We start from the raw sequence: 25,459 nt of genomic DNA on the forward strand, positions 1-25,459 counted from the left end.
TGTGGTGCTGGGCATAAAATCATTGGCCTTGTGCATACTAGGCAAGCATTCTATCAACTAAGTCACCCTCCCAGCCATGTATCTACTCATATTTCTAATATGACATATTTGGCAGTATGTTTAGAATACAGTAAAGCTTTGATAAGTGGTAGTCATTATTGTTTATTGCACGGTAATATCATTTTTGGGTGGAGCTACCTGGAAGTTAAGAGAAACAAACATATGTTTCTATTTTGTCAGTACTGTGGCAAACATTGCTATCATTCTCATACTGTTTTCTTTTTAAATGTGTGTGTGTCTGTGCACGTGCGTGCGTGCGTGCGTGCGTGCGTGCGTGTGTGTGTGTGTGTGTGTGTGTGTGTGTGTGTGTGTGTGTGTACAGGTGCCCACAAGGCCAGAAGAAGGCATTAGATCTCTTGGTGTTGGAGTTACAGTTGTGGGCCACCCATCGTGAATTCTGGGAACCAAACTCAGTTCCACTTCAAGAACAACAGGCACATTTAACTGCCTAGCCCTCTCTCTAGCCCCTCATACTTCCGTTTTTAAAATGAGGAAGGAGCCTAGGCAAGCATTCTACCAAGTCATCTCCCTAGCCCCCGTCTCATACTTGTAACATAATTAGTTCAAAACTTCTTTAGATGCCATCTGAAACTATCATTAGGGGTGGTCAGATCACATGCAGACAAATAAAACTGATGTCTCAATAGTTCCATTGGTCCAGGCTTCTTCAAGTATGGTCCAAGGAATAGCCACATCAAAATCACAACCACTGGGAACACCTACCAAGTCAGAGTCTCTAGAGTGGAAGCCAGGAACCTGTCTTTAACAAGCTTTCCAGGGAATCTGTATATAATTAAAGTTTAGGAGTTTCTGTATACTTTTTGTACTACTGTGCCTAGCAAGTAGTTTATATTTAATAATGCTTGTTTATTGACTGGATTAATTATACCAGTAAGACAGTGAAGTAATGCATTTAGAACTCTGGGAATAAAAATTCAGTGTGAATGAAAGGCAGCACACCTGTGTCTTCACACTCTGCTCTCCACTGGACTTTGGGCAGTACCCACACACCCTCCCGGAACACCTTAGCCTTATTTACTGCTGTCCGTTCCTCCCTGCCAACTCTGAGCCTGGCGTTGCCCTCATCTTTGGCCTTAAACACCAGCCATGTGCCAGAGACTTCCAAACCTATGTTCCAAGGACCAGCTTCCCCCTGAAATCCTAGGCTTGTATGTGCAGCTGCTTGTATGACACGTCTACACAGGAAGTCTACAGATACATTGTTAATTCTATTTTTTTAATTGCTAAATTTAATTTTTATTCCCTCAATAGAAAACACTAAATTCTAAGCCAAAAATGTATGCTGACTTTTCCAACCTAAAGAGTTTAAGTATAATAATACAATTATTCAAAACAAATACATTTTTATTAAGGAAACTCATGGGGCTAGAGAGATTGCTCAGTGGTTAGGAGCACATGTTGCAGAGGACCAAGGGTCAATTCCCAGTATCCACAGGGTTACTCACAACCATCTATAACTACAGTTCCAATGGATTCAGGGATCCAATGCCCTCTTCTGACTTCTAGGGCACCAGGTACACACATAGTGAACAGATATTCATTTGAACAAAACATTAATACACATAAAATAAAAATAAGTAAATCTAAAAAAAAAAAAAAAACCAAAACAACCTGTAAAAAATTTAAAAAAAGAAACTCTCAAGTTGTGATTTCTTCTTTTGCCCAACAAGGCCACCTTAGTTTCTCCTAAACTTAAATTCAAGATTTCTCTTTAAGACAGCCCTTAAAAAAACAAAACAAAACAAAACAAAAAGACAAACAAACCTGGTACCGTTTCAGCCTCCCTGGACAACTTCTGTCTCTAAATGAATCATGTACACATGGACAAAACTTTAAAATTCCCATCTAAGAGCCGGGCGGTGGTGGCGCACGCCTTTAATCCCAGCACTCGGGAGGCAGAGCCAGGTGGATCTCTGTGAGTTCGAGGCCAGCCTGGGCTACCAAGTGAGTTCCAGGAGAGGCGCAAAACTACACAGAGAAACCCTGTCTCGAAAAACCAAAAAAAAAAAAAAAAAAAAAAAAAATTCCCATCTAAGATCTTTGGAATCTCACTTTAAGCAATTTCCTTTGGGATCACTTTTAAGTTAGATGGTTCTGCCTGCTCCATGCAGTTAGCTCCTCTGAACATGATCAAGTCCAGCTCATACTCATTTATAAGCTGTTACTCCAGATGATTAGGGCTTTCATGCGTTCTATTAGCTGTCCTGAAGTCCTTTCCCACAGACCTAGGAACTAGCCCTGTGTGTAATGTAAAACCAATTACCATATGAGGGGTTTCCAACAATGTGCAGCTACAGGAGAAGGAAGCCTCAGGACAGATCTCAACTTGCTTGTATTTGTTAAGGAATTTTAAATTTTAATTGGGGGTGGTGGGGTTTGGAGACCAGATGAAGGTATCAAAGCCTTGGAGCTGCAGATACAGGTGTCCAAACTCTACTCTTCATGATTTCAAAGCAAACACTTTTAAATGCTGATCCAACTCTCCAGCTTCCTGTTTATTTATTTTTTGTGTGTATTTATGAATGTTCCACGGCTCGTGTATGGCGGTCAGAGGACGATTTATAGGAGTTGGTTCTCCCTACTATGCGAATTCTAGGAAATGAGTTCAGTCCTCGGGCTTGGTAGCAAGTCCTTTATTCACGGAGCCATCTTTCTTTCTTATTTGTTGTTTTTTAAGATTAAGAAAAAAATATGTATGTGTATGTGTGTGTGTGAGTGCCTGCAGAGGCCAGCAGAGGGCAGGGATCCCCTGGGGTTAGAGTTACAGGTGGTTGTGAGCCACCCCATATGGGTGCTGGGCTCTAACTCCGGGTCTCGGGAACGGCCAGTGCTCTTAGCTGCTGAGCCACCGCTCCAGCCCTAATGTTTGTATTTCTATCTGTGCTTTTTCCATCTGTTACTGGAATGTCCTTGCAGCGTCCAGGGAATTTCACACACTGAAGGTCTTGTGTGAGACTGCTTCTCATTTGGGAAAGCCAGGTATTTGCTTCCTCAGCAATTCCTGCAACTAGCCCCACGCACCAGCTTAGTGGGTGAGGTGCAGCCCTGGGAACTCCGAACAGTTAAGAGAACCACACACAGAAGGAAAGCAGTCAAGAATTCATTCTGTAGTTGCCAACGACAGATGTTAGTTAGGGCTCTACTTTAAAGCAAAGCAAAACAACCCTATTTAAATTTATTTTTGGTTTATATGTATGGGTGTGCACCATGTGTCTGCCTGGTGCCTAAGAGGCAAGAACAGGGTGTCAGATTCCTTGGAACTGAAGTTATAGACAGTTGTGAGTCACCATGTAGGTGCTGGGGAATTGAATTTGGATCCTCTGGAAGAGCAACAAGTGCTCTTAACTGCTAAGCCACCTCTCTAATCCCTGCTACTTTAAAAAAAGTGTGTATGTATGTTTGTGTGTGTAGGCGCACATATGTGTACACATGTGTGTGTGTATACATATACATACATGTGTGTGTGTGTGTGTGTGTGTGTGTGTGTGTGTGTGTGTGCATGTAGAGGCCGCAGAACAATCTCAGGTGTTATCCTCACAAGTGCCATCCATTTCCTTTGAGATAGAGCTTCTTATTGGCATGAAGCTCACCATTACGGAGGAGTGGCTGGCCAGTGACCCCCAGTGTCCTCTGGTCTCCACCTTCACAGCACTGGGAACACACCGAGTGCCACGACACGAACGAGGGTGAGTGATAGAAGCCTTGCATACAGGACTCTGCAGGGGCAACAGCAGTAACCTCCCCACGCTGGCTCTATCCCAGGAGTCTCAACTCAAAGCCACCCATTAAGAGTTCATTTTCTAAGGCCGGCAAACAGCTTTTTGGAGATTTTGTAGCTCTTAATAAGAAATTCTTCCCATGATAATTTAAGCAAGTTCTAGGTAGATTTGCAATTTGTGCTCACACTCACTTCAAGAGGAGTGACAGAAAATCACAGTTTCTGGGGTGTAAAGGGGATTTGCACTACAAACATGCTATTCTCAGAATTCTTTTCCTCTTAAAATCATATTTCTTATACTTCAGTGCAAACTCCAAGTAAATACAAACTATATTTAAAAAGGAGATGATTTTTAAAACTGAACCTAGAGATACCCATAAACAACAGACGCTGCTAGATTAATGCTGTTTTTCTTTCCCTTGAAAAAAAAATTTAGTAGAAAACATACTAAAAATTTATTTTATCTATCATCTGGAATGTTTTACACATGTTCTAGAAAAATACCAAATGCATATTAAATGTTTCGTAATAATTCAGGGATTAAAAGCATCACTTTAAAAAAAAAAAAAAAAAAAAAGCCGGGCGTTGGTGGCGCACACCTTTAATCCCAGCACTCGGGAGGCAGAGCCAGGCGGATCTCTGTGAGTTCGAGGCCAGCCTGGGCTACCAAGTGAGCTCCAGGAAAGGCGCAAAGCTACACAGAGAAACCCTGTCTCGAAAAAACTAAAAAAAAAAAAAAAAAAAAAAGCATCACTTTTACTTTTAAAAAAGAGAGAAAGACATTCTTCTACTTAAATTAGCCCACTGGTTGCAGAGCTGTGACTAAGATGATGTGTAAAGGTATTTCAACACTAACACAGACATGAGAACTCTGATTCCTTACAAACTTGCTCTTCTTCTAATTCTCTTCCCTCTCAACAAGATGCCATCTTTACTACTATCCATATCAACTCCAGGCTGTTTGCGATCCTTAAGGTCTCTTCCTTATTTCTCTATATGTAATCTATCAGCAAATGACATCAACGTTCCCTGTTTCTCTTCATCAACTACTACTCCAGTCTATAACAAAACAAACAAAGAAACAACAAAAACCACCCATCATTTCTAACCTGGACTACCAAAACAGCCTCCTACCTGCTCCCTCTGCTTCCATTCTTGCCTCGCCCTGTAACACATTCTCCACACGGAAGCCCAAAATAGTCCCCCTGGCTGTGTGTGTGTGTGTGTGTGTGTGTGTGTGTGTGTGTGTGTGTGTGTGTGGTGACTCACACTGTAATCCCAGAAGTAGGTAAGTAGAGGCAGTAGGATCAGGAGTTCAAGGTCAGCCTCAACTGTACAGTAATTCTGAGGTCAAACTCTTCACCCTGATTGACAGAGGCCTGTCAGGGCGCTGCACTCTGCTGACTGCTTACTCTACTTACAGTCGTCTTAGCTCCCCCTTCACCCTGCAATTGCTTCTCACTGGTGGTGTTTTAGTTTACAGTAGGCACCAGAAACTATGGCTTCAGACCACATCCAAGTGTTGCTTGTTTGCATGTAGTCTTACCGGAACACAGCCAGGCTCACATGCTCATGCCCTGTCTGTGGCTGCTTCTGCCATACAGTACAGAACATGTGAAGGAGACAATGTAGGCCACAAAGCTCTGAACAGTGAATAGCTTGTTTTTGTTTTTGTTTTACAGAGAACTACAGTTCAGAGGAAGCAATGTTGAAAGCTAGAGAAGTGATTTGTTTAAGATCTGATAATTAAAAGAGAGAGAGAGAGAGACAGAGAGAGAGAGAGAGAGAGAGAGAGAGAGAGAGAGAGAGAGAGATCCTATAGCTAGCTGAGGCAGAATCAGCTATATTTATTTAATTATAGATTCTGACACACACACAACAGTTTTCCTCTAAACTTGGTAGGATTCCTTGAAACTTAAACAGTCTCCCCTCCCCTCACTTTGGTGTTTTTTTTTGAGACAGGGTTTCTCTGTATAGCCCTGGCTGTCCTGGGACTCGCTCTGTGTAGCCCAGGCTGGCCTTGAACTCAACGATCCCCCTTCCTCTGCCTCCTGAGTGCTGGGATTAAAGGTGTGTGCTGTTGCCGCCACCACCTGGCAAAATTTAAGCAGTCTTATGAAAGCTAATAGGTGGCTTAATTCTCCCAGGCAATCAGAAAAGCTGTCTAACTAACATGAGGTGCCTGACGGTACCACAGGTCAGAGCCCTCTGGAGCACTGATGTTCTGCTAGAGGAAACAAAATCAACCACACTGGTTTTCTTTTGGAGTCCCTAAACTAGTGCTATACAGCTAGCTGATCATTCAAGATCCAAGTCAATTACCCAAAGGGGCCAGGCAGACAGTGGGGTGAGTGGTCGGTCTATCATACAACACAGAGCGAGACTGTAAAAAGGCTTTGGCCGAAGGTTAAGAACAGCACTGTATAGCTGACCAAGCAGAGCTGTAGACAGAAACAGGATTTGGCATCAGGCTACCAGTTTCTATCCTGGAAACTGTCCTAAGTTCCTATAAGCCTTCTTTTCCTTTATTTTTAAACTTTACGTTACAGGCAGTTGTGAGCCACTGTGTAGGCACTGGAAACCAAACTTGGGCCCCCTGGAAGAGCATCCAGGGTTCCTAACTGCCGAGCGTCTCTCTGCTTCAGTTCCTATAAAGCTTAAAAAGCCAAATGTAAAATCTTACCCTATTTTTAAGTAACAAATTTAAAACAAACAATAAAGACTTATTTAAGAATAAAGTGCTCAAAACAAAGCAGTTACTAAACCCTTCTCACGTCCAGGTAGCCTTACCTTCAACAACGTACACCTTAGTCAGAGGAAAGTCAATACTCTTTGCCATCACTTCAATTTCTTGTTTAAGCTTTCCCTCAGGAAGAGGTGTGAATTTGTCAAACAAAGGGGCAATGTAATCAGCATAAATTGTGACCAGAACCTGAAAAGTAAGTAACAGAAAAACTGCTCATTATTAAAACATTCAATTATGTGATACAAATATGTTCATCCAACCAACACCTGGGGCAGTGTCTGTTTAGGAAATTAAATCAAAGTAGCTGCGTGATAACATTAAGCAAGTGAACTTAATTTTAGAAAACAATGCTACCAACCCTGACGAGGAGCTCTGGGGCCGATCAATAGCCCTTCCTGGGGGATTCCTGGCACTGTAAGGCAGTTATAATACACACTCTTCTTTACTCTGCCGGAAATGGCACTTCCGGAGTATTTCCTCAGCTCTTTGCTCTTACTTCAGTTTGTCCTACTAGGTCTTTGTAAATCCAGCTAGCCTATTTTCTGATCTTGATCCCATTAGCGAGAGGTAAAGTAACAAACAGATGGAAACAGCCCTCATCACCAATGGAGACAAGAACTGATAGATGGTATTTTCTAGGCCTGTGAACACACCACTTGACTGTATGATTTGGTGCCTGTGCAAGGAATCATTTTAGAATATGAGAAACAGAAGAAAAAGGGGGTGTACGAGGGGAAAAGTGGGGGTGAGAAGAAGAGGAAGGAGGGAGGAAGAGAAGAATAGGAGGTGGAGGTTGGGAAGAGAAAGGAGAAAGGAAAGAAAGATGGAAAGGGAGGAGAGTGGGTAAAGGAGAAAGGAAAGAAAGATGGAAAGGGAGGAGAGTGGGTAAAGGAGAAAGGGGAAGAGCAGAGAAGGGCAAAGCAAAGCAGCAGCAGCACAGTGGTGTGCGCCTGTAATCTAAGCCCCGAGCAGGCCGGCGAGCAGGAGGACCGCCAGGAGTTTGGTGCCAGTCTAGACTGCACAGGAACCCTGGGGCCAGCCTTAACGGAAGAGCAAGATGCTTCTTTAAAACAACAACAACAAAACAATTAAATAAATAAAAGATAGGAGGAAAGGAATATAAAAGAAGGGAGGGGAGGGCAGAAGAAAGCCAGGAAAGGAAAGCCTAAGCTTTTTTTGGAGACAGGGTCTCTACCCTAGGCTGGCCTCCATCTATAGCTGAGGATGGCCTTGAACCTCCTGTCTTCAACTCCCATGAGCACTATCATACCTGCTTTATAAAGTACAGGGGTTGAGCCTAGGGCCTTGCTCATGCTAGACAAGCACTCTATTAACTAAGCTACAGCTTCAGCTCTATGCTTGTTTATCTGTCATAAATGTTTATGTATCTCTTGTCTGTCATAAATCTATTTTCTCTTCAAAACATTAAGGCTTCTTAGGCACTGGGGGATGGTGGAGGGATATGTAAGTCAACAGTCATCCATTCTGGTCAAACTTACAAGTGTACAGTCTCAGTTGCCTAGTAGTCAGATCCTTAAGTGACCAGCAACTAGCAACTGTAAGAGTCAGCACAAAGAGAAGCAAATCTACGGTTGATCAGTTCTATTTTTATATCCCAAAGCAGGAACTGCGAGAAAATATATATGGGCAGTTGGTTACACTGTGACCTTTTTTTAGGAACTACTTACATGGCAATGAAAACGAAATCCTAGTAATCTCATAAGGAATTTTTGCAGAAGAAAATGAAATAATTAAAGAATAAGAGGCCATGAGTTTGAGAAGTAGGAGGGACTGAGGAAGAACTGGAGGAGAGGGAAGGAGAAAACATTGTCAATATAGTACACTGTGGTAGTTTGAATGTAATTGGCTCCCATAACCCCCTAGGGAGTAGCACTATTAGGAGGTGTGGCTTTGTTGGAGTAGGTATTGGCCTTGTGGAGGAAGTGAGCCACTGTAGGGGTGGGCTTTGAGGTCACATATATGCTCAAGCCACACCCAGTGTTTCAGACCACTTCCTGTTGCCTGCACAAAATATAGAACTCTCAGCTACCTCTCTAGCATCATGTCTGCCCACACACCATCATGTCCCACCAATGGTCCAAACCTCTGAATTGTAAGTGAGCCACCTAATAAAATGGTTTCCTTTATAAGAGTTGCCATGGTCATGGTGTCTCTTCACAGCAATTGAAACCCTAAGACAACTCATATATGAAATTCTCAAATAAATGAATAAAATAAAGAGTTTACTTACCAGAGAAACAACTAATGTGAATAGCCAGGCATAAATAAAAAAGTAATCACCTCCAATTTTAATAATGTAAAGCAGAAGAGAAGACACAGGCAATAAAATACATTGAGTCACAATAAATTTTTTGATTGTGTCTTTCATAAAAAACTCCAAAGTCTGAAAGAAGAAAATATTACCATTATTAACCGAACAGCAGCTGTAAGTGAACACAAAGGACCCCAGTTAAGCAGTTTTAAGATCAGCATGCAGTGAGGCTGTGTTAGAGGACACTGGGCAGCCTAGGACAACAAGCAGAAGTCTTGCATAGTTTAAAATAACATAATTAATGTTAGCTGAAAAGATTTTGCGTTCAATTTCTATCAAGACCTTAAACTAAGATCTACCATATCTGTGGTTTCTTTTCCTCAGTTGATTCATGCTCTAACTAGCAAACTATACTTAAATTACTGCCAGCGTAGGACTAACACACAGAAAATCTTCATATTAAAAGCCCTGATAATTTCTATTATACCTGGTGATTGAAGCCGTGCTTTTCTTCTATCACAAAAGTATTGTAGATGCTCCATGGCAAGCCAGTCAGTGCACTGTAGAGTGTGGCCAACAGAAGGAACACCAAAGACTGAATGATCTGAGCACAAGAAAAAACATTTTTTATAAGTCAGAAAGTATGCATTGAGTGCTTATTGTATCTCAAGCAACACATTTGATCCTGTGGGGAACAGGCCTGTAAGAGCATCCTGCCCTTGGAAAATGTTTACCTGGAAGAAGAGGCATGACTTGTAAGCTGCCTTAAGTCACAGGGACACAATGGTTGGTAGTATTCAGAAGAGAAAGCAACATATGCTAGTTGGATTCAAGGAAAATTTATTCTTGGTATTGTTGTGTGTTTGTTTTGAGGCAGAGTCTCACTATATAGCTCTGGCTGGCCTGGGACTCGGTATCTGACTATGAAGACCAGGATAGCTTCAAACTCACAAAGATCCAACTTCCTCTGCCTCCCCAGGGTTGGGAATAAAGGTGTGAGCCACCACGCTTAGCTGAATTCAAGAAACATCTAAAGAGTTGGTGCAACTTTGAGGGGGAGAAATGACATTTAAAAGAAGAAATTTCAAGTAATTTACAAAAGAGTAGAGAGAGAAAGAGCATCTAAAATGTGTGTGATGACAAGATGATTGGCCTGGCTGGACTCGGTTGACTCGTAGAACAGAACAGAAAGCAGGCTTGGCAGTCACTGGGAGACAGAAACAGGAGGCAGATTTGAGTCTGAAGTCAGCTGAGGTGATACAGTGAGAACCTGTTTCAGGGAAGGACGGGGCAAAGAGGGAAGGTAGGTAGGTGTGGTAGTTTGAATGTAACTGGTCCCCATAAGCTCCTAGGGAGTGGCACTATTAGGAGGCGTGGTTTGGTTGAAGTAAGTATGGTCTTGGAAGAAGTATGTCACTGTTGGGGTGGGCATTGAGGTCCCATAAATGCTTAAACCACATCCAGTGTCTCAGTTCACTTCCTTTTTGCCTGCAGATCAAGATGTAGGACTCTCAGCTCCCTCTCCAGCACCATGTCTACCTGCATGCCACCATGTTCCACCATGACAATGGACTAAATCTCTGAAACTGCAAGCCACCCAGTTAAATATTTTCCTTTATAAGAGTTGTTGTGGTCATGGTTTCTCTTCCCAGCAATAGAAACCCTAAGATGGATGGAGGAAGGAAGGGAGGAAGGGAGGGAGGAAGGGAGGGAGGGAGGGAGGGAGGGAGGGAGGGAGGGAGGGAGGGAGCAGCTAGACCAGGCATAGTGTACTCAAGTTTTTATAAAAAGCCAAATTTCAATAGAGAAAATTATGCCCAATAATTACTTTAATCACCTTTTAAAAACTGTTAGATCAAAAGCCAAAAATTTCCCTTTACTTTCTTCTAATTTTTTTCCATTTCTCTTTTCTAATTTTCATACTCCAGTATGAAAGTTCCAGAGCTAGAACTTGGGAAAGGAATGGCGTTAAAGAACTCATTCCCCTGAGAAAGGCAGTGTGGCGGGAAAGTCACGCCAGGAGAAACCTGCAGAGTATACAGACAGCGGCAACTTTCCTCAGTTTCCAAACCTACCCAGAGAGAAGACCTTCCAGGAAGCTGGGTGATGAGGAAAAACATTGCTTCTAGAAGGCAGCAAGATCCAGGCTGTCCCTCTGTTAGTGCTCAAGGGCTCTAGGACAGAGAGCATTATGAATACTGGACGTGACGAGAAGCGACTCAGCCCAACCCGTCTATTGGTGACATTGAGCAGCACTCCATGTATTCTGAGTCAAGGAGGTCTGTCACTTGCCGAGAAAGACCAGGCCTTATCTTCCTGCACAGAAATAGGACACTAGCTGGGAGCTTCTTTGCTGGGAGTTTGGGACAGGGAAGTTCTGCCAGCAAACACGCTGCCCACACCCAGAGTGAGCTGTGATTCTCCAACTCCTCCTCCTCTTCCTCTTCCTCTCCTTCTTTTCTTTTTTGGAGACAGGGGATCCTATATACCCAAATTCACAATCCTCCTGCCTCAGTCTATTCTGTGCTGGGATTATAGGTATAAACGCACATGCTGTAAGCCATTATACCTGGCTTCGTTTTTAAATATAGAAAATATTTTTAATTACACAAGAAGTTCCCGTGCATTGTTGAGTTTTCTCAGGAGAGGAAAAACCACATTTTGGAATGCATTATTTCAGATTTTTTTTTTAATAAATGCAGAACATATATACAAGGATAATATGTACAAAGGTAACACCTAGACCAGGAATGGTGGTGAACTCCTCTAATCCCAGAACTCAGGAGACAGAGGCAGGTGGATCTCTGAGTTTGAGGCCAGCCTGGGCTACAGAGCAAGAGCAAGTTCTAGGACATTCAACACTATACAGAGAAACCCTGTCTTGAAAAAAACAAGAAACATGGGCTGGAGAGATGGCTCAGTGGTTAAGAGCACTGGCTATTCTTCCAGAGGTCTTGAGTTCAATTCCCAGCACCCATATGGTGGCTCACAACTGTCTGTAACTGTAGATCCATGGGATCCAATGCCCTCTTCTGGTATTCAGACATATATGCAGACAAAATAGTCATAAACATAAATAAATAAAAATAAAAAAAAGGCTCATCTCCAGGACAATAATAATATTCTTCTTTAGTTATGACTAAGGATGACACTCATGACTTAGTTACTACTGCTTTATGTTTATTATGATTTTTCCATTGAATAAAATATATGAAATAATTTAAAAAATTCTTCTATGTATATGAGAGTTTTGCCTGAATATATGTTTGTGCGCTATGTGTGTGTCTGGTACTTGAAAAGTCCAGAAGAGGGTATAAGATCCCCTGGAACTGGAGTTACAGTTGTGAGCTGCCATGTGGGAAAAAAAACTATGGTTGTCTGTGATCTTGAAATACATTGGTCAACAAATGAAAACTCCATTACTATCAGCTTTTAATATGTAGGGAAGCAGAAGAAAGTAATAAAACTAATTTGTTTTGTTTTAATATCTTCTTATTTTAAAACACTGGAGAGGGGCTGGAGAGATGGCTCACCGGTTTAGAACACCAGGCTCTTCCAGAGGATCCAAGATCAATGTCCAACACCCACATGGCAGCTCACAACTGACTGTAACTGCAGTCTCAGGAGATCTGACACCCTCGCACACACATACATGCAAGGAAAGCCCAATGCACATAAAATAAAACGAAACACTCAGGAGCAGCTTCTCTTTTAGTTTTTTTCAATGACTTTAAGGAATTTAAACAGTGCTTAGCTTCTCCTTCTGCATCTCCTTATGCATGGCCAGCTCCCCCTGGAGAGATGCCATACAGTCAAGGTGAGATCAGCTTTTTAATGTTTTATTCTTTGAACTTCAATGTGAAATATCCCTCAAGGTCCTCCTACGTGAGGGGCTTCAGAGTATCACTAGTCTGGGGTATCTCCACGCTTTCATCACACACAGGCCTTCCTTTATGTCACCCAGGTCGCTGCCATACAGTTCTTCTGACAGTAACAGCGCTGGCGCTCCCGTCAGTGGCTCTCCATCACACAGTCCACCCACCGAGTCAGAGCTGAACCCGCTTTCAGCTGGCGCTCCCGTCAGCAGCTCTCCATCACACAGTCCATCCACCGAGTCAGATGAACCCGCTTTCAGTGTCGTCAGTTTTCACTTCTCTGTTGCACTTTCCTTTTGGTCAGCCAATCTAGATCCCTGTCTCTCTGCCTGTCTGTCTGTCTGACACACACGGACACACAGACACAGACAGACAGACAGACAGACACACACACACACCCCATATGACTGCTGTCCAGTCTTGTCTTGAATGCCTGGACTCAAGTGATTCTCCAGCCTCAGCCTTCCATGTAACTGAGGCCACAGACATGCACCACTGGACCCAGATCAACTACCCATTTTTATAAATGTGTTTGCGTTTTTAGCTGGAAGAGAATGAGGCATCACGCTCTGAATAACTGAGTAACAGATGTGCAGCAACCGATCACTTAGATTGATGAAAATATTAACATGACTGGTCCTAATTAGCGCTTACATCATGAGCCGCAGTTTATGTAACTATTCACATAACTATACACATGGTAACTGAAATCTGAGCCACAGTGTTGAAGGGCTGGTGCCACAACTGAACTGTGGTAACTTGATTTGTTTATATCAGAACTACACAAGGTGAAGACTCCAGTATCACGCAGCCATAAAAGAACAAAGGCCTAGCTCTATAAACCAATAGGAAAAGAACCCTAAGTCATTATTAAATACAAAACTCATACCTCAGGACGTTACATAAAATAGCCCATTAAGATGAAGACTCACCCCTATCGGAGGAGCTAATGGCAGTTGATGGCTGCTGAGAGAGAGAGTCATTTTCCTTTGTCAGGGCTGGAGGGAAGTGCAGCCATTAGTTGCCCAGGCCCAGTAGATGTCCCCACACACATGTGCATATGGGCTGCACTGACTTACATGGTGGGAGATGAGTATTTCTTATTGGCACATGCAGAAGTTATGTTTACTCATTCAACAAAGTACACCTACTTGCATGCTACTCCGCGTCTGCAAGACGACTCAGTGGGTAAAGACGCCAACAAACCTGACTGGCTCAGTTCAAGCCCTAGAGCCCATATGATGGAAGGGAGAACTGACTGCTACAAGCTGTCCCTCTAACTTACACACACACACACACACACACACACACACACACACACACACACACACACATACACACACAGTCCTGTTGCTTTAGAAAATGGTCCATGGAAAAGGGCACAGGATGAGCAGACTTCAAGCCAAGAGTACCTATCCACACAGGAGGGCCATGATTTTCAATAAAGAATCAGGAAGGAGGAAACTGACTTGGCAGCTTCCTGGACAAAGGCAGGAAGCAGAGCTGCAGCATCCATTACAGATGGAGAGTTCACTTTAGGAGACAGAGACTTACTTTCTGTCTTAATTTGAAGTGTCTGCTTACTGTGTCTGCTAAGTCTGAGTTCCACAAAATGAATGGTATGTCCCCCTGTCATTGCACAGGCTTGTTCCTAAGAAGCAGCATCCTAATCAAGACTACATTTCCCAGCTTCCTTCCATCCGGATAAGATCAAATGACTGCTTCACCGTGTAATGTGAATGTACAATATCATAACCTTAGCATTACAGGGGTTAAAAAGAGGGCATGCTCTACCCACTGTCACTGGGCCCTGGGTGACAAACCCATAAAATGAAAACCACCTGACTCCTTGCCTCACCATGTGGAACAAAGTCACCTGCTAACTAAAAATACGCACACTAGCTATTACGTGATTGGGAAATAAACTGAAAAGCCACTAGAATCTCGAGTTACAGGAACTAGCTGTGGTAGCTGAACATATCATATGGCCCCCATAGGTTCCTATATTTGAATGCTGGTCCCTAGTTGGTGGAACTGTTTGGTAAAGATTAGGAGGTGCAGCCTTGTTGAAGGAGGTGTATCCTGTTTGTGGATCAGATGTAAGCTCTCAGCTACTTGCCCCAGCACCATGCCTGCCTGCTGCCATGTTTCCTGACATGGTGATACGAATTCACCCTCTGAAATGGCGAGTCCCAAATTAAATGCTTTCTTTTACAAGCTGCTTTGGTCACAGTTTTTTGTCATGGCAACAGAAAAGTAATCAAAACACTGGCATTATGCCAAGACATGCACAGACAAGCCCTGTGGAGACGGAGAGGCAAGTCTGCTGGTGGAGGGAGCCAAAAAGACAACTTCAGTGTAAATCTTACCAAGCAAAAGAAAGACTGGCCAGGCTGGGCAAAGGAGTCACGTACCTCATATTCCGGCCCAAAGCCAGCAGAACCACAGAACCGTCCAGAAAGTTTCCAGAGGTAAGGGATTCCTCCAAAGAGAAGAATAAACTGTAAAACAAAGCAGATTGTGGTCACATTTAAACAGTCTTAGCAGCTACCATGTGAAAGAGTGTATTATAAGGAAAAATGGAAGGGAAAATAAATAAGTTACGGACAAAAGGGGGCTAACTCATTTTGTATATGGGTAAACTGTATGGAATGTGAATTACATTTCTGTTTAAAAGACAAGCCCAGGAGTCTCACTCACTTTTGGAAGTTTTTTAAAAAAAAAATTAATCTAGGACCAGAGAGATGGCTGAGTGGGGAAAGGCACTTGTCACACAAGCCTGATGACCTCCTCTGGAATCAGAGTAAAAGATGAAAGGGAACTGCCTTCCAAAAGTGGTTTTCTGACCGCCACATGCACACCGTGGCCCACGTTTATGACCCCTAATCATGTACACACACACACACACACACACACACACACACACACACACACCAAGAACAACAAGTAAACAAATAATTTTTTTAAAAGATTTTAAAAATCAGTCTTATGGGGGAAAATAAAATAGTAGTCACTAGAGACTGGAAGGGGACGGGGGAATTGATTTAGAAATATGTTAAATAATGGCTATCAAAACAGTCAGTAGGATTTAATTCAGACATCTACAGCAATCAGTAACTTTAGTCTACAACAATTTATGAAGTGTTTCACAAGAACCACAAGTCCAAAGGTTTCTGGCATAGATATATTTAAGAAAATGGAAATTCTAATTACACTGATCTGATTGTCATATACAGTATAAATTTTCTAAATTACATTGTACCCCATGAATGTGTATAAATATTATGTGACAATTAAAAATAGAATCTAGGAGTGAGGATGAGGAAAAATTCACTAAGGGGTACACAGTCACAGTGGGAACAGATTTCAGTCTTTGTATAGCTGAATTTGAAAACAGAAGAGAAGATATCAATGTTGATATTACATACACACATACACACACACACACACACACACACACACACGACTATTATTTATGGTGATAGATATGCTAATTATCCTGATATGATCATTATTACAATGTATCAAAAACATCAGTGTATCCTAGAAATGAGAATCACACATGTTAAACATAATAGCTTGCAAAAGTAAATAAAACCTTTTGCCAAAAGACTAAAATGAAAACATATCAATCAAACTAAGCTTACAAAAGTTAACCACAGGTAAAGAGCAACAGATTTGAACACGGTAATATGGCTTTATAACTATCTCTTCCATGAAAAGAAACTGTCCTTTTCAGTCAAGAAAAAGTATTAGCTTGCAGGAGTTTGAGACATTGCCTCATTATGTTGCCCAGGGCAGTTTTGAACTCATGAGTTTGAATGATCCCCCTGCCTCCTACACAGCTGGGAATATAGGAATGTACCACTATGCCTGCTGAAGTATTAGTACTGATTAGTGGTGAGTCAGGTCCACTTACCAGACTGTGGGGCAGTATAGGATACTCAGGCCTGCCCTGGGTCAAGAAAAGATGAATCCTAGGGCAGGAGTCAGGGCTTCGGGAGTAGGCCCTTACCACTCTTTGTCTTAGGCAAATAAGTAAACAGACATTCACTAGGTCACCAGAACTTCAGAAACCATGAAGTAGCTCAAATCATGAAAACAATGTATGTTTAGCAGCCCAGAATCCCATCTACCCAGGAGGATGAGACAAGATTGCAAGTTCAAGACTTGCCAGGGCTACACAGTGAGTTCAAGACCAGCCCAAGAAACAGTGAGACCTGGGGGCTGGGGAGACAGCAAGGTAGTGCTAGATTTACAGCTTAGTAGTGAAGTGATTGCTTAGCATGCACGAGACCCTGGTGCAGTCCCCAGTTGTAAGGCAGAGAAAGGAAGGAAGAAAGGGAAGGAGGGAAGGAAGGAATGTGGTAGAATATTGTTTTAAGGAATATTACTTTTGTTTATGCTCTGGAACATTTGTTTGTTTTTTAATAATTTATTTATTTTTATTTGATGTGCATTGGTGTTTTGCTTGCATGTATGTCTGTGTGAGGGGGTCGGTCCCCTGGAACTGGAGTTACAGACAGTTGTGAGCTGCCATGTGGGTGCTGGGAATTGAACCCGGGGGCCCCTGGAAGAACAGTCAGTGCTCTTAACTGCTTAGCCATCTCTCCAGTCCCTGGAACATTAGTTTAATGATGCAAAGATGTGTTATATAGTCAGAAGTTTCTCTGGTCCCACAGTCACTTATAAAATAATCATTCAGAGGCTTAATATTAATTACAAACTGTATGGCCTATGCTCAAGCTTCTTGCTAGCTAGCTCTTGTAACTTAACTCAACCCATTTCTATTAACCTATGCATCGCTACCTGTTCTCTGGCTTTACCCGTGTCCCATTACTTGTTGCTCCTTGACTGGTGGGCTGGCGTCTTCCCCCACTCTCCTTTCTTCTCTCTGTACCTCTGCTTGGATTTCCTGCCTGCCTCTAAGCTGCCTTGCCATAGGCCAAAGCTGCTTTATTTATTAGCCAATGGGAGCAACATATATATTCACACCGTACAGAAAGACACCCCACAGCACAGCAGTGTTACATTTGTTTGATTAAATAAAATTCACCTGAGGTCAGGAGGCTGTCTCATCAACTAGCTGACAGGAAGTGGTAGGGAGGAGCCAGGTGAAGGGCTTTTAAGTGGGGGCTGGGAGAAGCACGAGGGCTTTGGGGAGACTCGAGCAAGGAGAGGAGGTGAGCTGCTTGCTATTTGGCCTCTGAGGAGAATTCCACCTCAACCTTTGAATCTTGAGTTATCTAGAGGGACAGAGATTTAGGTAAGTTCCCTTTGTAGCTTTGAAAGAGTCGGTGCCTGAGGGTACAGAATCCCCTCCGGCTGCTGCAAGGGGATTCTCTGCTTTTAAGTTTGTATATAAAGAAAACCAGACTGTACTCACTCACAACTTGCTTTTTGTTTGTTATGAGACAGGTTGAGTTCCAGCCCCGGCTGTCCTGGAACTCACCACATAGACCAGGCTGGCTTCAAACTCAGAGATCCTGCTTCTGCCTCCTGAGTGCTGGGATTAAAGGTGTGCACTACCACGTCTGGCCTGAACTGTATTTTCAAAGATCTTTCCATGGTGACAGTTAACTTTATTTGGCATTAACAGTTGCTCTCTAAATGCTTACCACCCATCACATTATACTTCCATCCATAGCACATATGTTCTTATCTTTCTACAACTTCAGACACACCTCATACTACTCATCTTTTACATGTTTTGTTTTGGTTTTGAGACAGGGTCTTATTATGCAGCCAAGGCAGAACAAGACTCACTATGTAGCCTTGGCTGATCTTGAACTCAGAATGCTCCTCCTGCCTCAGTCTCCCCAGTGCTATTACAGGTGTGCATCCCCACACCTGGCTGTCATTTAGAGTTTTACCAGCTGCACTGGTTTGCACAGGTCTCAAGTATGGCTTCTGAACAGACCCAGGAGCAGCAGTGCCTGAGGTTATGCCTTTGAGTCTCAGGCCACAGCCCAGAGGCTGGGCTGGGACCCAACAGTCTGCAGGTGAATCTGGCAGACACTCACTTGTGGGTGACTGTTTAAATAATCTGACTGTGAACTCTAGGTGCATGCATTTCTACTTTGCTACAATTAACTCCATTGTGGCCAAAAGAAACTAGTTCCTAAAAGCTATGTTCTGGGCCGCTACCTGCCACATGCTACAGCTGTTGAGCTAATTGACCTAGGATGGCATTCCTTTTATCTTCCTCCCAATACTAACAAACACTGTAGAATAAAGGACTTATGTCACTTTTGATAGAAAGTGAAAACAGCTACTACTAAAATTCCAGCTTTTAAACAAACACTGACGGTATTTTAACAGGTCTGTGAATGATTTATGAACACTTGGGAACTGCTGTTCCAAACCTTGTTGAGTTTACTTCGGGAACTGAAAAACAAGAATGGTGAGCTATAAACTTTCTCCATGCTAATAATCTCTCCGAGCACACTCCTGGGAATCCTAGGAAAAGAATCAATAAGCCCAACAGACAGACACAACTCCAGTACTCTGACATGTATTATTATTTCATTAGAGTCTTAAAAGCAGACATGGCAGGGAGGTAACTGGAACACAGAGGTTAAAGTAATGCCCAAAGAAATCCAGTGGCAAGTGCTTGCGACATGTTGAGTCCTGTATTAAGTGCTTCTTTTTTATCACCTGAGGAAGACACTGGGTGTCAAGCCCTGGACTCGACACACTCATGACACATGCACGTGCACTGCAAACGCCAGACACACACAACCTGGGCTTTTCTACTCCACTCCTCCATTCCCAGCAGGCCCTACGGTGTCTTACAGTCTTGCTGTATCGCCCAGGGCAGTCTCCATCTCTTCACCCAAGTGATCCTCCTGGCTCAACTCTAAAGTAGCTAGGATGACAGGGCACAGTGCCACACAGTGCCGGCCACTCCATTTCTTAGAAGGGCCCTTTAAGGATATCTGTGAGACATCAGGTAAAGTCCATCTCAGGGTCGGGGCATTGTGGTGGTATTGTGTATTCTAATAAATTTATCTGGGGTCAGAGAACAGACAGCCACTAGATACAAAGGCTAGAAAATGGTGGCACTCACACCTTTAATCCTAGCATTCCAGAGATAGAAATCCCTCTGGATCTCTGTGAGTTCAAGGCCACATTGGAAATAGCCAAGCATGGTGACACACGCAGGAAGATATATAAGGCTTGAGGGCAAGAAACTAGAGGCATTTGGCTGGTTAAGCATTCAGGCTTTTAAGCAGCAGTTCAGGTGAGAGCCATTGGGATGAGGACGCAGAAGCTTCCAGTCTGGGGAAACAGGACCAGCTGAGGATCCGGCGAGGTGAGATAGCTGTGGCTTATTCTGTCTCTCTGATCTACCAGCATGGACCCCAATAACTTGCCTCGGGTTTGATTTTATTAATAAGAACTTTTAAGATTCATGCTACAGGGCATTGTTTCTCCAGCTGCTTTGTTACATGTATGTGAAAAGGAGCCCCCACGACTGGTTATCCGGGGCCTGCTTAGTTTTTCTCAGGTACAAAGAACCAAGGCAAAAAGTGCACGTGTGGGGCCAGGAGGTGGTGGTGCACGCCTTTAATCCCAGCACTCCGGAGGCACAGGCAGGTGGATCTCTGTGAGTTCGAGGCCAACCTGGTCTCCAGAGTGAGATCCAGGACAGGCACCAAAACTACACAGAGAAACCCTGTCTCGAAACACACAAAAAAAAAAAAAAGAAAAGAAAAGGAAAAAAAAGAAAGAAAAAAAGAAAAAGAAAGAAGTGCTTTCGTGTTCCCTTTGTGATTAAAACATACGAATCTTTTCATTTTAGTTAAAACAAAATAGGAACGCTTTCAGTTCAATGGTAAATGCTGCTAATTTTCCAGAACCTAATTCCACTATGTTCACACTGTGGTCCACAGTCTGGAGAATACTTTCTTCAGTGTAAGTTTAAAGACTCAGAAGAGCAGAGCTGCATACCCGGTTCTCCCACTGGGCCATTACATGGGCCGCTTAATTTCTCTGAGCTTTCATTTCCTCCCGAAAAGGGGAAAATGCCTATCCCCGTACTTTACTGTCATAAGCATCAAATAATAAACACAAACCCTCTGAGATGAAAAGTATAACTAGTACTGTTCCAGCTTTAGTCCACCAGTACTGCTTAGAGAGGAGCCTTAGCACACTGTGAGGTTCCTACTCTGAGGGACCTATTACCCGTCTCTATCACCACCCAGAACACACTGCATTCCCATGAGCACCAGTACCACCCAACTCCTGCCCATCTCTCCAGCAACTACTTACTAGTGACAATCACAGAAAAACTGAAAATGCTTTTCCAGCCATTTTATCGTGGTCACGTGGGGATAAAGTCAAAGAACTTCAAAGAAGCTGAGCTTATAAAAGGCTTTTAGTTCAATCTCCAGCAAAAGCAAGAAAAGGAAGAGAAAGGAGGAAGAGCTGGGAGGTGGTGGCTCATGCCTTTAATCCCAGTACTCAGGAGGCAGAGGCAGGCGGGATCTCCAAGTTCAAGGCCAGCCTGGTCTACAGAGTGAGTTTCAGGACAGCCAGGGCTGTTATACAGAGAAACCCTGTCTGGAAAAAAAACAAAACAAAACAAACAAACCAAAAACAGAGGAGGCAGTGGCAGTGGCAGCAGTAGACCTGTATGGCCTGTTAAAGGACGGCATACAATATAAGGTTCTTTTTACATCTGGCCTTCAGGTGGCAGTTACCATAGTCTCCTATTTTCAAACGATTAAGCAATTATGTTTCTGACTCTTAGTCCACACCCATTGCCATCATTAAGGCTATGGAGGGGAATGTGGCTCGGGGGAGAGTGGAAAGCATGCTCGAGGCCCTAGGTTTGACTCCTAGCACTGTAAAAACCCAACAAGGTCAAGAAAGCATTCTGTGGGGCTGGAGATGGCTCAGCAGTTGAGTACTTGCTGCTCTTGCAGAGGACCTGGGCTCGATCCCAGCACCCACATGGTGGCTCACAACCATTTGTAACTCCAGATGCAGGGATCTGATGCCTTCCTCTGACCTCGGTGAGCACCAGGCATACACATGGTGCACATACACACACATAGGCAAAAATTCTCATATATGTTTGTGGTGGTTTGTATAAGAATGGTCCTGGGTCGGGCAGTGGTGGCGCATGCCTTTCTTTAATCCCAGCACTCGGGAGACAGAGGCAGGCGGATCTCTGTGAGTTCGAGGCCAGCCTGGGCTACCAAGTGAGTTCCAGGAATGGCGCAAAGCTACACAAGAGAAACCCTGTCTCAGAGAAAAAAAAAAAAGAATGGTCCTGATAGACCCATATAATTGAATGTTTAGTCATCAGGGAATGGGGCTACTTGAGAAGAATAAGGGGGTGTGGCCTTGTTGGAAGAAGTGTCACTGAGGGTAGGCTTTTAGGTTTTAAAAGCATAAGCCAGGGGGCTGGAGAGATGGCTCAGAGGTTAAGAGCACTGCTTGCTCTTCCAAAGGTCCTGAGTTCAATTCCCAGCAACCACATGGTGGCTCACAACCATCTGTAATGAGATCTGGCACCCTCTTCTGGCCTACAGGGATATATGCAGGCAGAATATTGTACACATAATAAATAAATAAATAAATAAATAAATAAATAAAGCATAAGCCAGGCCCAGGGTGACTCTCTCTTCCTGCTGCCTGTGGATCTGGATGTAGAACTCTCAGCTACTTCTCCTGCACTGTGATGCATGCCACCATGATTCCTACCAGGATGACAATGAACTAACCTCTGAAGATGTAAGCAAGGCCCACTAAAATGCTTTCTTTCTTAAGAGTTGCTGTGGTTGCCAGGCAGTGTGGTGCATACTTTTAATCCCAGCACTCAGGAAACAGGAGGAGGTGGATCTCTGTGAGTTTAAGGCCAGCCTAGACTACAGAGCAAGTTCCAGGACACCCAGAGAAAACCCCATCCATCTCGAAAAACAAAAAAGTTGCTGTGGTCAAGGTGTCTCTTCACAATAGGACACTAAGACAATGTTAAAGAAAATAAATACAAAAATTTTAAGAAGGCATTCTAGGATTTACAGGCACTATAACCTTTGTATTACAAAAATGCAAAAACAAACAAGTATTACAAGTATTAAACAACCTGAGAATTTTGTCTCCAAGAAATAAATTACTCACAGTGCTTTCCACCACTGAATAGAGTCCTGACCAGAAGCTGAATGTACTTTTATCCAGTTGATACAGTCGAGATTTCTCAAATGTGTCTGAATCCATGATCTGTTCTAATTCTGGTGGTACATGAGTAGTTGTTTTGTATATCCTTCTCTGAAATAGTTCAAAGAAAACACTTTGATGAATATTTTTTATTACACACTAGTAATTTATAGTCAAAAACTAAATGGTCTACAACATTAGTTTGTCAGGTAAGCTTGTAGAATTTGTTACATACACATGTAAACTGCTCTCAGTCAGGGACCTTGACCTCTAAACAAATGACCCAGGAGAGTTAGGGCAGACAAAAAGCTTCAGAGGCCACATGACTAGGTACCATGGCCATCTGGGTTGTAGTCACACTTTCAGTTTGCCTGTGTGAACCAAAGTTGTAACACCATACGGGGACTCATTCTGAGTATGATGTATGTCTTACAACACAGAAAACAAAGCATGAAAAAAGAGAAGCAAGAATACTCACTACAGCATTACACGCATCAACAGATACATTTAATATAATAATGACTCATCATTAAATTTGGTCCTAGAGGTCAAATTAAGGATCAGAGGAGTGACAGCAACATATCCAATCTTTAAAATTTCTCACTATGTCAAATTCTAAAAGGTAATTTCAGCCCCTGGGACATAACACAGGGAACAGATACCAAAGGGTGTAATAGACCAGATCTTCTTCAATGGTTTTAAAACAAATACTTTTTCTACCATATGTTAACAACAACAAAACCACCAAACAAACAAACCAACAAAGCCGTCTGAAGGCATTAAGGAACAACCCTACAAAGATGATGTAACCAGGCTCATTAGTAAACTGTCAGGTAAGTGCTATCTCAGCCTGCTGTTTTGACTCCGAATGCTATGTGTTTGCTTCAGGCCAGGGGACTTAATGCAAGTTTGAACTAATGAAGCTTTGAGTACTGACCTATAGTACTTTTAACATTTGGAACATACTAATGGAGGAGTCTGAGGCACCAATCTGATGCTGACAAGTTTTTAAAAAAAATAAAACTTGCAGTTAAAGAGATTCATGAAGGGCTGGGGATATAGCTCAGTGGAAGAGCACTTGCCTGGCAAATAAACTCATATACAGTGAAAAAAGAAAGTAAAAGAAACTGCCAAAGAAAAAAGGCTTCAATGCTCAAGAAACAGGTCCAGCAATTAAAGGGAAAGGTTCTCAAGGGCGACACAGAAGGTGGTTAAGTGAAGCCAACCAGCAGTGAGAGACTAAAATAAAACCATCAGTTACAAAGTCCACCTCACTTCAACGTTCAGATTTCTAATCAAACTGTTCATTATGGCTATATCCAGGGAATTGTTAGCTTTTCTAATGCACTACTTAAAATTTCAAACAAAAACATAGGGGGTGTTTGAATGAAAACACGGACAGACACACACAATTTTGGGCTGCAAACCACATACGCACTAATGAGGATTTTGAAAAAGTGTGCGGGCCTTTAGGAGGATTACAAAACACTTTTTCAGAAAAATTGTTTCCCAATCCTGTGGTTGAGCACGGCAATATCAATGTCACGGGAAGCTGTTATTCTAACATTTCAGCATCTCCTTTTAGAAAGCTTATACCAAAGATAAAGGGGTCAAGCTTGGGCCCAAAGATCCTAAGGTGCTGTAGTGCAGGCACAGGCTCAAGTTTGACGGAGACTCTTTCCCTTCATTAGACGCTAACAGGCTTGGGTCCCATCACAACGGTGCAGACAACTTCCTGCCGTCCCAAGAACCCCTCAAAGCCACAGTGGGAAAAATTAGGAAGCTCACTGGGAGTTAAGGAATATAGACTGGTGCTACCACCGGGGAGAACCTCTAGGGGCTTGGGTCGAGGCACAGGCTAACCTAAGGCTGTCCAGGAGCTGGGGTCCGGGGCGGGGGGTCCGTCTATGCTCACCTGCCGCTGTGCTAGGAAGGTCTCCCAAAGATACACCGTCCAGGAAAAGAGCAACACCGCCCCGAAGATTCGCTTCTCCGCAGGGAAGTCCCACATAGCGTCCACCGATGCCCACATCCCCATGGTCACCCAGGTCCACTCGCTGCTTCAGCATGCACCGGTGCCACACCGACACGCGTCCCTCAGAGTGCCAGCGGTGTCTCAGCGATATGGGTCCCTCCGAGAGCCTCGTCAGACTCCCATCCCCTCAACACTGCTAGCAGTGTCACAAAGACACTCTTCCCCTTTCTTACTCCCTCAGGACCTACTTAGTTCTGCTAGAATTAAGGCATGCCCCACCTTTCTCACTTCCGGCCCGAAGACCGAGCGGAGGTGCACCCGAAACATCCCTCCGGACTCTGCTCCCGGGACTCCAACTCCAAGGTTCCGGACAAGAAGTCGGCGTGGGTTGCTGCCTCTCTTGCTTTGGCGGGTTCCTACAGAAGGCTGTGGACTGCTGTGCTTACCGGTGTTGGGCAGGCGGGCTGGTAACCAGGTTTAGGGAGAACTCACAGGGTGGGCCCACTCCCGTCTAGAAGTAGCTGGGAAGGATGGGAGAAACTCTAAAACTTCCTTTTTTCTATTTAGTGCTCTTCAAAGGGTTAGAGGAGTGTCCCTGGGATAACTAGCCAAACGACATTACAGT

At 43.4% G+C, this 25,459-nt stretch overlaps 1 protein-coding gene and 1 non-coding gene across 2 annotated transcripts in view; both read right to left on the minus strand.

Annotated features, from left to right (window-relative positions):
* The window catches only part of Zmpste24 (zinc metallopeptidase STE24), a 46,643-nt gene extending 21,486 nt beyond the window's left edge, over window positions 1–25,157 (minus strand). The window contains exons 1-6 of the mRNA XM_028886507.2: window positions 24,775–25,157; window positions 22,824–22,970; window positions 15,107–15,193; window positions 9,305–9,421; window positions 8,797–8,949; window positions 6,590–6,731 (exon numbers count right to left, since the gene is read on the minus strand). Of these exons, the coding sequence (XP_028742340.1) occupies window positions 6,590–6,731; window positions 8,797–8,949; window positions 9,305–9,421; window positions 15,107–15,193; window positions 22,824–22,970; window positions 24,775–24,897 (769 nt within the window). The 5' untranslated portion in view covers window positions 24,898–25,157. The remainder of the gene's footprint in view (window positions 1–6,589; window positions 6,732–8,796; window positions 8,950–9,304; window positions 9,422–15,106; window positions 15,194–22,823; window positions 22,971–24,774) is intronic.
* On the minus strand, window positions 2,279–2,407 carry LOC114704971. Its single transcript, XR_003736337.1, has one exon. It is a non-coding gene; the product is annotated as a small nucleolar RNA SNORA18 (small nucleolar RNA).
* Window positions 25,158–25,459: the final 302 nt, after the last annotated feature.

This window comes from Peromyscus leucopus, chromosome 2 (assembly GCF_004664715.2).
Source record: "Peromyscus leucopus breed LL Stock chromosome 2, UCI_PerLeu_2.1, whole genome shotgun sequence".
In the NCBI taxonomy this organism is placed as follows: domain Eukaryota; kingdom Metazoa; phylum Chordata; class Mammalia; order Rodentia; family Cricetidae; genus Peromyscus; species Peromyscus leucopus.